The 14,461-nt window shown below is 37.0% G+C and overlaps 1 protein-coding gene across 1 annotated transcript in view; it reads right to left on the bottom strand.

Annotated features, from left to right (window-relative positions):
• Nucleotides 1-13,398, bottom strand: part of LOC143638738 (phosphatidylinositol-binding clathrin assembly protein-like) — a 28,006-nt gene extending 14,608 nt beyond the window's left edge. Inside the window, exons 1-10 of the mRNA XM_077106542.1 lie at nucleotides 13,274-13,398; nucleotides 13,059-13,210; nucleotides 10,510-10,652; nucleotides 8,610-8,685; nucleotides 7,864-7,966; nucleotides 7,618-7,711; nucleotides 7,396-7,507; nucleotides 6,745-6,851; nucleotides 5,429-5,470; nucleotides 2,676-2,755 (exon numbers count right to left, since the gene is read on the bottom strand). Of these exons, the coding sequence (XP_076962657.1) occupies nucleotides 2,676-2,755; nucleotides 5,429-5,470; nucleotides 6,745-6,851; nucleotides 7,396-7,507; nucleotides 7,618-7,711; nucleotides 7,864-7,966; nucleotides 8,610-8,685; nucleotides 10,510-10,652; nucleotides 13,059-13,210; nucleotides 13,274-13,398 (1,034 nt within the window). The remainder of the gene's footprint in view (nucleotides 1-2,675; nucleotides 2,756-5,428; nucleotides 5,471-6,744; nucleotides 6,852-7,395; nucleotides 7,508-7,617; nucleotides 7,712-7,863; nucleotides 7,967-8,609; nucleotides 8,686-10,509; nucleotides 10,653-13,058; nucleotides 13,211-13,273) is intronic.
• Between the last annotated feature and the right edge of the window lie 1,063 nt (nucleotides 13,399-14,461).

The following is a 14,461-nucleotide window of genomic DNA, read 5'->3' as shown; positions in this document are numbered from 1 at the left end:
ATAACAACCCGCTCTCCAGATTGAAAAGAGAAGGACTAATTTCTGTAATGTAAATACTACCACCAAGGTCAATTTCAAGCTACCAAAATGACATCAACCACCTAACAAAATTCCTGAAAATTTAATGACCTTAAGGGACTACAAAGGACTCCTACTTTAAACATTACAAAGTGTCACACTGTATGCTGGTTGAGGTGACACACTCTTGTAATCCCAGCTGCTTGGGAAGCTAAGATAGGAGGATCGTGAGTTCAGGCCAGCCTCAGCAACGGCAAGATGTTAAATAACTCAGAGAGACCTTGTCTCTAATAAAATACAAAATAGGGCTGGGATGTGGCTTAGTGGTCGAGTGCCCCTCAGTTCAATCCCCAGTACTCCCCCCGCGAAAAAAAAAAAAAAAAAAAAACACAAGGTGTCACACTGTGTGTGTGTATATATATATAAATAAATTTGTTTTTTGTAAAATTTATATATTAACAGATCATTGTTTACATGGTACAAAATTCAAAAGTTATAAAGTGGCATACAGTGAAGAATCTCCCACCCATCTCTTTCCATAAACAACCATATTATTCTTGAAGGCAGCCCATTTTAATTCACTTCTTACATATTCTCTTTAACATACTATGTTTCACACCTTACTTGTTTGTCATTAAACATCTTGGAGATGATTCCATCTCAGTACATAAAAATAAGCTTCTTGGGCTGGGGATATAGCTCAGTTAATAGAGTGCTTACCTTGCATGCACAAGGCCCTAGGTTCAATCCCCAGCACCCCCGCACCAAAAAAAAAAAAAAAAAAAAAAAAAAGATTCTACTCCTGTCTTAATTATTATTGACATAATCATGTAATAATGTCATATTACCTTCAAACAAAGTTGTGCTTCCTGAAGCTTTTGAAACTGGACTAGCTGGGATGGATGGAATAAATACATGCTGGAAACTAAAGAAATCATAAGAAAGATTAGGGACAGTGGAAGATAAATAAAAGCAATTATCCTACCTAGCAGAGCCAACATTTCTTTGATTTATCCATGTATTCTTTCATCTATTTAACTATGTAGTAACTGTATACTGATTTGTGATAAAGAGAGGATAATAATAAAATCAATTACAGTCAACATAATCTACAAGGTCCTGGGTTCAGTCCCCAATACTGAAAAAATAAGCAAACAAAAACCCAAACAATGAAAAGGGGAATGAATACTACTTGACCCATGTAGAATGTTGGACAATACAGAAAAGTATAAAAAGAAAAATGAAATCAACCATAATTGTTCCACTCAGAAATAGTGGAAGATTTCAGAAGATAGACTTCAAACTTTGTATTATTCAATTTGTATGTAATGTGTGTGTCTATGCACCAGACATGTTTTGAATGTTATTCTGTTTTGTGAATGAACAGTTTACTGTGCCATTAAATAATCTTCCACAAGGCTGGGGTTGTGGCTCAGTGGTAGAGCACTTGCCTAGCATGTGTGAGGCACTGGGTTCAATCCTCAGCAACACATATGAATAAATAAATAAATAAATAAAATAAATAATGGTATTGTGTCCATCTACACCTAAATTTTTTTAAGAGAGAGAGAGAGAGAGAATTTTTCAATTTTTTTTTTTTTTTTTTTTTTAGTTTTCGGCGGACACAACATCTTTGTATGTGGTGCTGAGGATCGAACCCGGGCCACACGCATGTTAGGCAAGCGCACTACCGCTTGAGCCACATCCCCAGCCTCCTAAATTTTTTTTAATTTTATTTTTTTTAATTTTTTTTTTTTTTGATATTTATTTTTTAGTTCTCGGTGGACACGGCATCTTTGTTTGTATGTGGTGCTGAGAATTGAACCCGGGCCGCACACATGCCAGGCGAGCACGCTACCACTTGAGCCACATCCCCAGCCCCTAAATTTTTTTTTAAAGATTTATTTTTTAGTTGTAGTTAGCACAACACCTTTATTTATTTATTTATTTATTTATTTTTATGTGGTGCTGAGAATTGAACCCAGGGCCTCACAAGTGCTAGGTGAGTGCTCTACCACTGAGCCACAACCCCAGGCCCCTACAACTAAAATTTTTTAAAAAGACAAAAATAATCTTCTATGGTCTGGGGTTGTGACTCAGTGGTACATCGCTTGCCTAGCACATGCATGGCCCTGGGTTCAATCCTAAGCACCCCATAAAAACAAAAATATAAATAAAGGCATTGTGTCCAACGATAATTTTTAAAAAATAATGATAATCTTCTACAACAACAGAAATTTTCACTAGGGGAGGAATCAAATTGTTTTTTTCTTTTTTTTTTAATTGTTGATGGACCTTTATTTTATTCATTTATTTATATGTGGTGCTGAGAATTGAATCCAGTGTCTCACACATGCTAAGCAAGCGCTCTACCACTGAGCCCCAGCCCCAGCCCCAGGAAGCTAATTCTTGAAAAGTGACATTTCCATCTCAATCTCAGACATTCACTTTAATAAAACACGTTCCCTTGTGAAGAGTATGGTATCCCACAAAAGATTTAAAAACACAGTTCCTATCACCATTTAAAATATATGAATAGTATTCCATCATAGTTATAGCCCTTCCTTTTGTCAGTTTCATATTTTTAAATATTTAGGCTGAGGGAAATTACCTAGAGGAAAAAAAATTAACCTATATTAACACATTCATTAACTTACCTATAAGGAGGTAAAATGTCATTTTTCTCTTCCAAAGAAGCTAAATGTTGTTTTAGTGCTTCAATGAAACTGTGGGGTGCCTAAAAAGTTATTATAAAATATTTACTCTTTGATAGCTTTAGCACACAGTCACCCTCCCATCATGCAAACCTGGAGGAGATGCTGTGGTAAGTAGAAAGATGCAGCTAGGCACACACCCCAACAGAACCAACCAGAAGGTCCCCAGGGTTGCAGCCCTTGCCGTACTCTGATGAGGAGACATTATTTTTGCACTAGTTTGGAGAAAAATTGCATCACCCTGCAGACAGCAGATCTTGCTACATGTATCTGCAAGAGTCATGTCCAATGGGAACTGTGGGGAATCCCTGAAAACACAGGGACAGACACAGACAGCACCTTGCAGAGGGAGGCTCTCTGACTCCCAGATGATGTCAAAGTTGAAGCAGAAAGGACTAACCCAACAAATGAAGCAGATTTCCTTCTAAGAAAGGTAACATCCAGAAGAGATCTCTCCAACGGTGAGCAGGACAGCCTCCACACACATAAAGCAAAAACTGCTGCAAGCACAATCCATAGTCAGGCAAGAAGCCCTTCACACCCCTTCCTGGGATCTAGCAGCAAACTGGCTGGAAAAGCTCCTTGGGGATGCTCGGTTTTCACAGACCTCTCTCAAGGGGACCAGCTAACAGGAATGGGGCAAAGGTGGTGCAGACTTCATGCTTACTTCTCTGCTCTCCCACATTTTACTCCATTCTGGAGTTTACAGGACACCCAAGAAAGCATGTTGCTTGGGGAGCCCTTCTGCCAACTCAAGGCCATGACAAATGACTTTCTGTACTAGCTAAGGGCTGGGGACAGCCTACTGATTAGCAAGTTCTTGCAGTAAATGGTTTGATTTACAGAGGAAGCATGGGGTCAGTATGAAAGTTTACAAACAAGACCTTCACCTGCTTTTTAAATTCTCTATAGTATCCATCTACTTAATTTCTGATCCAGGGATCCTGGGGACTGCAGCTGAGGTAAGGAGTAGAGAGAGGGTGGCCCAATGGAAAACGTGACCTTGCAGCTGAGTACTCCTCCTGGCAAATGTCTTCTTAGAGCTCAGAACCATAGATACTGGCTGGTTAATGTTCATCTGTGCCCCAACAATGGCAAAGGTTGTGGTTATCAGCAAAAGTTCCCTTCCTGCCCCCATCACCTCTTCCAGAAAATTAAGTCAATGTAAAGAAAAATCAGAAGACTACATTCTGGTAAATATTTACACATTTTCTGCAGCATCTGTTCCATCTTTTGTAGGAACTTGGGGGCCAAGATTGTGTCTTACTCATCTTGTTCCCTTAGTAGTAACCCAAACATTCCTTTTTTCTCTGTCTCCCACCTCTGTGGTCACCTGAGTGGTCATTTAGGAAGCCATGTATTATTTCATTCTATGGTGGTTCCCACCATGAATCATGTGGTGTTTGATGTCTATGTACTTGTCCCCTTTATACTTATATGTACATGATGGAATGTTTGAGATACCATAGTTCTTTCAAAGATTTATGAATCATCAGATAGAAACTCCATCTTTCAAGCCAGGTGTGGTGGTGCATGCCTGTAATCCCAGTGGCCCAGGAAGCTGAGGTGGGAGGATCGTGAGTTCAAAGCAGATTCAATAAAGCGAGGCCCTAAGCAACTCAGTGAGACCCTGTCTCTAAATAAAACACAAAATAGGGTTGGGGATGTGGCTCAGTGGTTGAGAGCCCCAAAGTTCAATCCCTGGTACCCCTCCCCCCAAAAAAGAAACTCCATCTTTCTCTGCCACCAAACCTAACATTTTATTCACATCTGCAACCATCCTCTTCTCCTTGCTTCCTTTATCCTCTTGAACTCACTGCTTCCACTTCTTTTCTGGATCCAATATCCTTTAATTTCCCAAGGAACCTCACTCAACCTACTTACCCCTCTCTGCTCCTACATCCTCATTCTCTCTCTCTTCACAGTATCCTTCTTATACACATGGCTGCCACATAAATCAGTCACTGGCCTACCAGAACTTGCATCTTGCATTTGTTACCAAAAATGAAAATGTGACACCTAGTGAGACTCTCTGCTGCCCTGGAGATAGCATATTCCCACAGCAGAGAAGATTCTTCTAACCCATATTCCAAGTAAACTAAAAGCTTTGCACCTTAAATGAGGGACCAGAATAGGAAACACTCTCTAATAGGTCCAGTCTGGGGCAGAAACCCTGCAACTTAAGCCCCACAGTACATTTAGCAGGTCTAGATGTGTAAGCAGGCCAGACAAGGAGGTTACCAGAGGCCTATTTTGTCCACACCTACTGCATTACCACATCTTCTTTAATCACACTCACAGCCCTGTGGGAGATCCCTGAAGACGAGTTGATGGAGAAGGAAAAACCGTGAGCTCATTTGATTCTTACAGCAGCATTTTAAGATAGGCAATAACATTATATTCTGTTGCAGTTGCAGAAATAAGAACAGAGATCACCACCTAAAGTGGACAAGGAAACCCTCAAACCTAAGCTCATTGTTCCAAATGCTCTACTATTTCCATTGGTAAGCTTTAAAAACATGATCTAGCTATTATACCATTAGACACTGTGTGTGTGTGCTTGTATATAAAATGTTACTTGTGGGAAAACAAAAATACACACATGTAAGTATATTGCAAAAGATGATCTCAGATGATGAGTATTTTAAACACACAAATATATGAACAAAAATCACTTAAATATATAGGGCACTAACCTGAGTAAGATATGGAATGCCACTCTGGTCAATTCCAACTTGCTGAAATCACAAGAAAAGAATAGGGAGTACATATTACATCAAGAAGTGGCAACAAGAGCATGATGCCTTCCTGGGCTAGATCAATAAAAATACATTTGAAAACAATTTTCTATTTATTCTAAGGATAGACTCAAAAACAAAAAACTTACCAGGTACTGAGTTTGTACTGTTTTGTGAAGATCTAAGCTGTTCTTTAGCTGTCATATAAATGTTCTCTAATTTTTCAAGTAGTCAGAAGTCAGCCATTATTCATATTGTTGTTCTCTTCTCAGTAATATGTGCTTATTGTCTTTGGTTTCTGGAAGTTTTACTACCACTTGTCTAAAGTTGTTTTCTTTATATCTGTCTTGCATGGATTTCTTTAAGCATCAGGAAAACATGAAACTCCCCTGAGGTATTTCTTTCTCTTACCGCAGACCTGTTCTACCTATTGTCCACTGCCTGAAAAGACTTGTGTCATATACATTTGGGTACAGTTTGGGAGCTCTTTCTGGTGGAAAAGTAGGCTTGTTATTGATTATCTTCATAGTTGCAAATACTGGTCCTTATAGGATTGCTTTTGAGAATAGATGCATTGAATAGTACATTAGTAGTACCTAATTTTAGTTTTTAATTTTACTGTTAACAAAATAGATAAAAATTACTACCAATTTAGCTCTGTCTGGATGCCATGCCCTGAGCTGTTTTCCTTCTCCATGTTCTTTCACAATGATGTTCTGCCTCATGATGTTGGGCTCAGAGACATGGAGTCAGGCATCTATGAACTAGCGCTTCTGAAACCAAATTTGAAGATGACACCATCTGCTGGCTAAGCAGTGATCAAACTGGACTTCATTACTATGGCAATTACTCCCAATATCACTACAAAGAAACCTCTGCCATTGCTCCTGGATTCTCTCACAGCTTCAGGCATGAAGCCAGCATCAACTAGGATAATTACTGACCATCACTGCCACATGGTGCACAAGAAACATTTAGTGTTCTTGTTAGGTATCTTATAGCAGCTTACACTATGTGGCTTCTGTTGTTCTTCATTTTAGTGTATCTTTTCAACCCCGTTTTTGTGCCCAAAAGAGTTAAAACAAAGAATGTAAGTACCTAATTTACAATGAGATTTACCTCATTTAAAATGGAAATAAAAACATTTTATTAATAGACTACAACCGACTTCTGTGTTTTTGTACTAATGATGATGATGGAAAGAGGTATAGTTATAGTTATACCTGATACTAAAGTAATGCAGAAAATTCTTGGATAGAAATGGATTTCTGTACCTCTGCAACTTTCAGGAACTGTGCAAATTTGGTTGTTCTTCCAAGGAACTTGATGTAAATATCCAAACTTTCCCTGCATTGGTTCTTCCTCATGTCAAAATATTTATCTAAAAATAGAAAAATTATGATGAAGGGCAAGTCAGAACTGTATTATTTGATCTTGGTAGTCATTTGGATTAGTGTGTAATAGACAAATATGGCAATCCAAGCCAGCGATGTGGCACAAACCTGTAATCCCAGCTACTCTGGAGGCTGATGCAGGAGGATGGCAAGTTCAAAGTCAGCCAGGGTAATTTAGTGAGACCCTGCCTCAAAATGAAAAATAAAAAAGGACAGGGATGTAGTTCAGTGATAGAGCCAGGGATGTAGCTCAATGATAGATGTCCCTTGGGTTCAATTCTTATTACTAGAAAAAGGAAAAAAAGCAACCCATGTTGATTCTCTAATAATTTCCCAGAAATAGAAGTTACCACTTCTATAAAAAAAAAGGAAAATTTCTGTAGCAAGTTAGCCAAATAAGTTTTAACTAAAAAAGAAGATTCTCATATTTTGAATCTACAGAAAATATGAATTTAAATGTAGAGATAATATATATTTACAAAAATTATTTTTAAATTATTTTATCATTTTAAAAGCAAGGTTTTATCTTACCTAGAAGATTAAGGATCCCTTCATTATAGGCTGCAAAGAGACGAAGAGAATCTTTAAAGAGGAGCATAAAAGCAGCATGTATTATACCATTAGTTAGTTCATCTGGCTTTGCCTGAAAATTAAAAAGGAATCAAATTACCACACAGTTGAAAACAATTCCTTCTCCCAGTTAAATGATGCCATTTATTATCATTTTAAAAGAAATATTTATAAAGCTCTTACATTAAAATTAAGAAGAGCATCCAATTGGGTTTGAATAACTGGAAGTGTGTTTAGCAGATCTTTGGTATTTATAGTTCTCATCACACCATCTGTCCTATAAAAAAAATGAAATTCATAAAAAATCAATAATTGAGTTTGAGAAACACTATAATATAAGCATCTTGAAATAAAGCTGTTTTTTGATAAACTACACAGCAGACTACATATATATTTTAGTATTTGCTTATAAATTAATATTTTACTGACCCTCTCTTGACTTTTGTGATGTCAGATGCAATCAGTCTATACGCGAGTGACTTTTCATTCAAGTATCTGCTGTATCGTCTGATGAAGGCTGACATAGTATAGCCTAAAAACAAGATATATTGATAATTTCCGATTCAACCAATATTAACTAGTTACAAACTTATAAATGCAAAGATGTATCAGTCCACTTTCACCTGTATACCTTAATTTCTTTGAAATACAAAGTCTAGAATTTGTTTGTTAATTATCTAGTCTAATATTCCTTACACATTCTGTTTCAGATTACTTTTACTTCCTTAAAGCCTTGAAATTACCCCATGATTTGTTGTTGTTGATGGTGGAAACTCCTAAACAGAGGAAATAATTCAATTTTATCAGTTTCTTTCTTGTTTACAACAGAAACTATTGTTTCTACTGACTCTGAGCCAGGCCTGTTCTAGATCCTGGAAGTTCATCAGTGAATAAAACAGAAAAAATCCCGCCCTCATAAATAACAATGTGCTGCAATTTTTTGTAGGCTGGACCAGGCTTCACTGAGTAAAGACCTGGAGGTCTCCTTAGTGTCCCTGTCTCTAGCACACAGCATATTCTGTTATCTACAATAACCACTCAAATACGAGTTGTGTCAATGAATTTAGGGATTATAAAATATATGGCACACTTTTCATAATATAGAATCATTTTCTTAACTAGACATGTTTTCCTTTTTGCTACATAGATATATTTCCATGAAAGAGTCATCTTACCTTCTGTGACGCTTTTATCTAGGAAGTTGTGTAAAGTGAACAATGAGTTTCGAGATGCAAGATGTCGGATAAAACGCTGTCAAAGAAAGTGCCAAAATCTAAAATTAGTTTCTGTACACAAAGATAGTTCACTAATTATTTTGTCATTATTACTGAATTATTTAACATAATTCTATCACATTGTTTTTGTTTATTTCAGACCATTGATTAAGCTGAGTATGATCACATATATCACAAGTCATCTACATAAAGATCTGCAGTGTTGTCAAATCTCTTCCACTTATATAAATAATAATAATGGAATAAACATTAAAGCTCATGTGAATACATACTTCTCTCCTAAGACTTTCTGTCTAATCATTCCTCCTTTGATTTTGAGTCTGATTTTAAATTAGAAAATAATGCAAAGAATTATAAGATCCATCTGGGTACCCCACTAACTAGAAATGACAACTGCTAACTATCTGCTCTATTTTTAAATAACAGTAATAAAGTATTACAGATGATGCTAAAGTACTCATTGAATTTAAAGGTAAATGTGTCATCTTAATGTCATTCTCTCCAGAGTAATAAATTACAGCAGCAAATAATTTACACACAACTCATAGGGTATAAAATTCATAGGGTATAAAAGTTCTCATTTCCTTAAGGTATTCTCAATTATCTATGTTTCCAGAAATTTCAAGTTTTGCTAATTTGAGCATGTTCTCAGGTGGTTATCAGATATCATAGTTTTTGCCTCTTAATTTTTTATTTCACTGTCTTGCCTTTTTCTTATAATTCTGTATTCTAATGATTAATATTTGGTCTGTAACATACAATGGAAATATATTCTTCCAACTTTATGGTATCCTTCTGGCCCATATGTCATAAAAGTAATTCCCTACATTTTTAATTTTAAAATCAGTTTTTCAAATGTGTATGTTTAATCCATGTGAAATTTTTTTTAAATATCAAATAAGGATCTCATCCTTTTTTTCTGTTGGGATGCCATTTGTGCTAACAGGCTGTATTTTCAATTCTTTTCATCATAGATTTTGTCACATATTTTTAAAGTCACCAGACTCCAAGAGAAGTGTAGCTCTGATTTTTGAGCTCTGTATTATGTTCCTTTGTTTTGAATCAAGAATTAAACCCAGGGGCACTCGACCACTGAGTCCCACGTCCCAAGACCTATTTTGCATTTTATTTAGAGACAGGGCCTCACTGAATTGTTTAGCACCTTGGTTTTGCTGAGGCTGGCTTGAACTCACAATCCTGCTGTCTCATCCTCCAGAGCCACTGGGATTACAAGTGCGTGTGCTACCATGCCTGGCTCTCTATTATGTTCTATTTATATGTGTTCTGTTTTTACCAACACTATACTGTGTAGTTACTGTTGTCTTATAATAAGTTGAAATGCAGACGATTTATAAACAGTAATTTTGAATGCAAGGGTTACTAAGATAAAATGTAAAATCAAAATACAAAATAAGTTATTTAATGTTATAGAGCATTTTAGTTTTTTGTGAAATACAAAGAGTGTGTGTATGGGATGAGGTGAACAGTCATTATGTAACATACTTGTATCCAATCTCCCTTGGAATATAAAGTAGGTATGGAGTAATACATTTGTTTGGGGGGGGTTTACTATAAAATCTCTAAAGACTTATTTACATATCCATTCTATTGTTTACTTTATTATCCAGATTCTACCAGGATAGTGATTTTAAAAATAGTCATTAATGAAAGCAAAAAAATATAATACCTATTAATATTCATTTATGCCACTAGTCACTTATGCAAGTTAAACTTAGTAAGTCCTTTACAAACAAACAATATTCCACAATTCTGTGCTTACAGTCTTTTGTACTAAAGAGAAGGAAACAACTGACATTGTTGGTACATTCACCATGCTCACCTCTTTCCCATATACCATGAGATGATGCACAGTAATGAGGGCTTTGAACACCACCACCCAGCTGTTGCTCCTAGTTTTCTCAGAAAGAATATTAGCCAGATGTACAACACTCATATTTGTTTCATTTATGAACTGTATTAGATCTAAATTAAGAAAGTGACAAGCATTAAAATACAGATTATGAAATAATTTTCAATTTGCTTCATCATTTCATTTTTATATTCCAGAACATGCAATTATTCCTTTTTTTTATCAATTCAATACACTCACTGTTTTCAAAATTGTCATTATAAAATACCCTCATCTGGGGCTGGGATTTTGGCCCAGAGGAAGAGTGCTTGCCTTGCATGTGTGAGGCACTGGGTTTGATCCTCAGCCCCACATAAAAATAAAACATTGTGTCCATCTATAACTAAAAAGAAAAACTTTTAAAAAAATACATTCATCTGTAGTCCTGATTCATTGATCGCTTTTTTTTAATATTTATTTTTTAGTTTTTGGTGGACACAACATCTTTGTTTGCATGTGGTGCTGAGGATGGAACCCTGGCCGTACGCATGTCAGGTGAGCGCACTACCGCTTGAGCCACATCCCTAGCCCCTGATCGGTGTTTTTATATGCACAGTACTGGGACAGATGAAGAGGAGAGTACTTGAACATGTGTTATTTCATTGAAGCAATATGCTGACCCTTAATGTAGACCCAGATTCATGTGCTCAGTAAGAGTATATGGTCTGTGTTTGTTGTGTCCTTTTTTAAAAATATTTTTATAAGTCTGTTTGTTTCTTGTCCTTATAAAGTTTAATGTTGAGGGTTGTTTCCTTTTTGACATGATTTCAGCGTACATGATTCTTTTTTTAAATTTTTTTTTTTTTTTTAGTTTTTAGGTGGACACAATATGTTTATTTTATTATTTTTTTATTTAATTTTTTTTTAAAGAGAGAGTGAGAGAGGGAGAAAGAGAGAGAGAGAGTTTTAATATTTATTTTTTAGTATTCGGCAGACAGAACATCTCTGTTTGTATGTGGTGCTGAGGATTGAACCCGGGCTGCACGCATGGCAGGTGAGCGGGCTACTGCTTGAGCCACATCCCCAGCCCCTGTTTATTTTATTTTTATGTGGTGTTGAGGATTGAACTCAGTGTGTCATGTATGCTAGGCAAGTGCTCTACCACTGAGCCAGGATTCCAGTGTGCTTGCATGAATCTTTAAGCTATTATTGTGGTAAGTCAAGTGCCCTTGTTTTGTGCCTATTTATCATTCTTTTTTTTTTTCCAAACTTTTAATTTTTTTTTTTAAAGAAAGAGTGAGAGAGAGAGAAGAAGAGAGAATTTTTCAATATTTATTTTTTAGTTTTTGGTGGACACAACATCTTTGTCTGTATGTGGTACTGAGGATCGAACCCGGGCCACACGCATGCCAGGCGAGCACACTACGGCTTAAGCCACATCCCCAGCCCATACTTTTAATTCTTGAGGAGCCAATTCTGATATATATTTTATAATGGTCAAGGATTAGATAAATATAGTATATTTAAATATATTATAAATAAATATATATATACTATATTAAATATACTATATCTCTTTAAGATGTATTGTATGGCGTTTCTGGAATCATGGTTAATAGAGTTTTCAAAAATGTTTAAAGGAAATTGGTCTGCTAAAGTTAGTAAAGTGGAGCTGGGGATATGGCTGAGTTTATAGAATGCTTGTGTTGCAAGGAAAAGGCTCTAGGTTTAAGCCCCAATACTACACACATACAAAAAGGTTAGTAAACTGTCAGTTTCTATAGCACATGCATAAATTATAATGATTTGATAAAACTTTAGTAGTCAAATACAAATTAAGCCATTGAATAAGTTGTAAGAAAAATGTCTCAATGAAAAGGGTTATCAAAATAGTGATTTAGGTAGGTGTGGTAGTGCACACCTCTAATTCCAGGAATGGGAGTTTGAGGAAGGAGAAATGTGAGTCTCAGGGTAGCCTCATGAAGTTAGTGAGGCCCTCTGGAACTGGGTGAGACCTTATGTGAACATTTAAACAAAAAATATATAAAGTGGTGGGGATGGTGCTCAGTGGCAAAGTGCCCCTGGCTTCCATCCTCACTAAAAGAAAAGAAGGAATGAAGGGAAAGAAGGAAGGCAGTGAGGGAGGCAGCGTGGGAGGCAGCGAGGGAGGGAGGGAGGAAGAGAAATAAAGAAAATGAACATTCCCTGTAAAATCATACACAAGGCAGAAATCTGCTACCCGGACAGCTTCAGGCCCATTCTTGACCTTTAGATCACAAATGTTAAATAGAGTTTTTATAAAAGGGGCTGGAGTGAATTTGAGAATTAAGATACTTCTAAGAAGTTTGAGTTGGCATTTCACTATCCCCTTGTGTCTTAAGTTATTTTAATTACTTCTAAATATTTTACAATCCGGTGCTAAAAACGCCAATGGTCCCCGTCTATTCTCAACGGAAGATCACCAGAAGTGTTTGAATTTCCCATCCTGTGGAGACTTGTGGGGTGTGTTTTAAGAGTCTGCCACCACCCTCCCTACTCACCGGCCAGGTGTTTTGGCTCTGGTTCTGTGGGCTCATCGGTGGTAGCCCCGAGGGCAGCCTTCGATGCAGAAATTCCCATGGACGCGTCGCACTCTGCCGAACACGAGGGTGGTGGTTGAGGTGTCCAGTCCCTGCTCTTCCTGACCGGGCACCTAGACCGAGGGACCAGCTCCCCTAAGTGACTACGTGACGGAAGAAAGGTAGGTGGCCCTCACCAGGCGACCTCTTCTTCCCGCAGCCTGACGCAGACCTCTAGCATTATGAGGGCAGGATTTGAACTTGCTGGAAAAGATGGCGAGGGACCAGAGTAGGGGCAGCCTCCAGCCCTGGGGCGCGGCATCTCCACAGGGGAGGGGAGACCCTTTGTTCGAGTCTTTGTTTTCTTTTCAATTACCCGGAATGGAACTCAGAGGTGCTTTACCCCTAAGCCACATCCCCAGAGCTCCTTACTTTGCATTTGACAGAGGGCCTCATTAAATTCCTGAAGTTAGTCTCAAATTTACCTTCCTCCTGCCTCACCCTCCCGAATTCACAGGGTTTTATATGTGCACCACTGCCCTGAAACAAAATATGTACCCCAAAATAACACCACCAATGCTATATCCTCCAGCTACACCCTACCTATCTTCAGTTACAATTCAGTCAAGCCCATCAGGAATTAACACACAGATTAGGCTACACCTTTCATAACCCAATCATTTAACACATAGACCCTCTTGCATTGTTTCACACAGGAACTGACCTTTTCAATACTGAATACTTAATGACAATAAAACAACAGCAATTTAATGAATGCTAATATTCTTCCACACACTGCAAACTGTTCTTAAGCCCATACACAACATGTTGCACTTCCAATATGATAAACATATCTTTCATTACTCTTCATTATACTCACACTTTCCTTTAAGTCCTTAAGTGTGTTCCATAATACTTACAATTGTTTTAAAATGCTGTTCTTATAATACTATCACCATTAAAATTTGCAACATGCTTCTCCTCACTTTTATCTTGTATATCAATTCCACTTTTCTACTTTTTCATATATCAACTAATCTCTACTTCAATAACACATATCGTTGACTTTGTTGAGTACTATATTTTCATAAATTCCTTTAAACAATGCTAAACTTTGTTAAGAAATGCACATGCATGGGCTGGGATTGTGGATTGTGTAAACAGTACACTGTTTACCTACCACATGAGAAGCCCTGGGTTTCATCCTTGCCACCACATATAAACAAATAAGTACGGATATTCTGTCCAACTACAAGAAAAACTAAATATTTTAAAAATTAAAAATTTGAAAAAAAGAAATGCTCATACATGACTTTCAACACAAACATTACTTTCAAATTACCAACCCAGCACTTCACCCCAACCTACTTTCAAACCATTTTTAA

Source organism: Callospermophilus lateralis, chromosome X (assembly GCF_048772815.1).
Source record: "Callospermophilus lateralis isolate mCalLat2 chromosome X, mCalLat2.hap1, whole genome shotgun sequence".
Taxonomy (NCBI): Eukaryota; Metazoa; Chordata; class Mammalia; order Rodentia; family Sciuridae; genus Callospermophilus; species Callospermophilus lateralis.
This window is presented reverse-complemented; position numbering and strand designations above follow the sequence as displayed.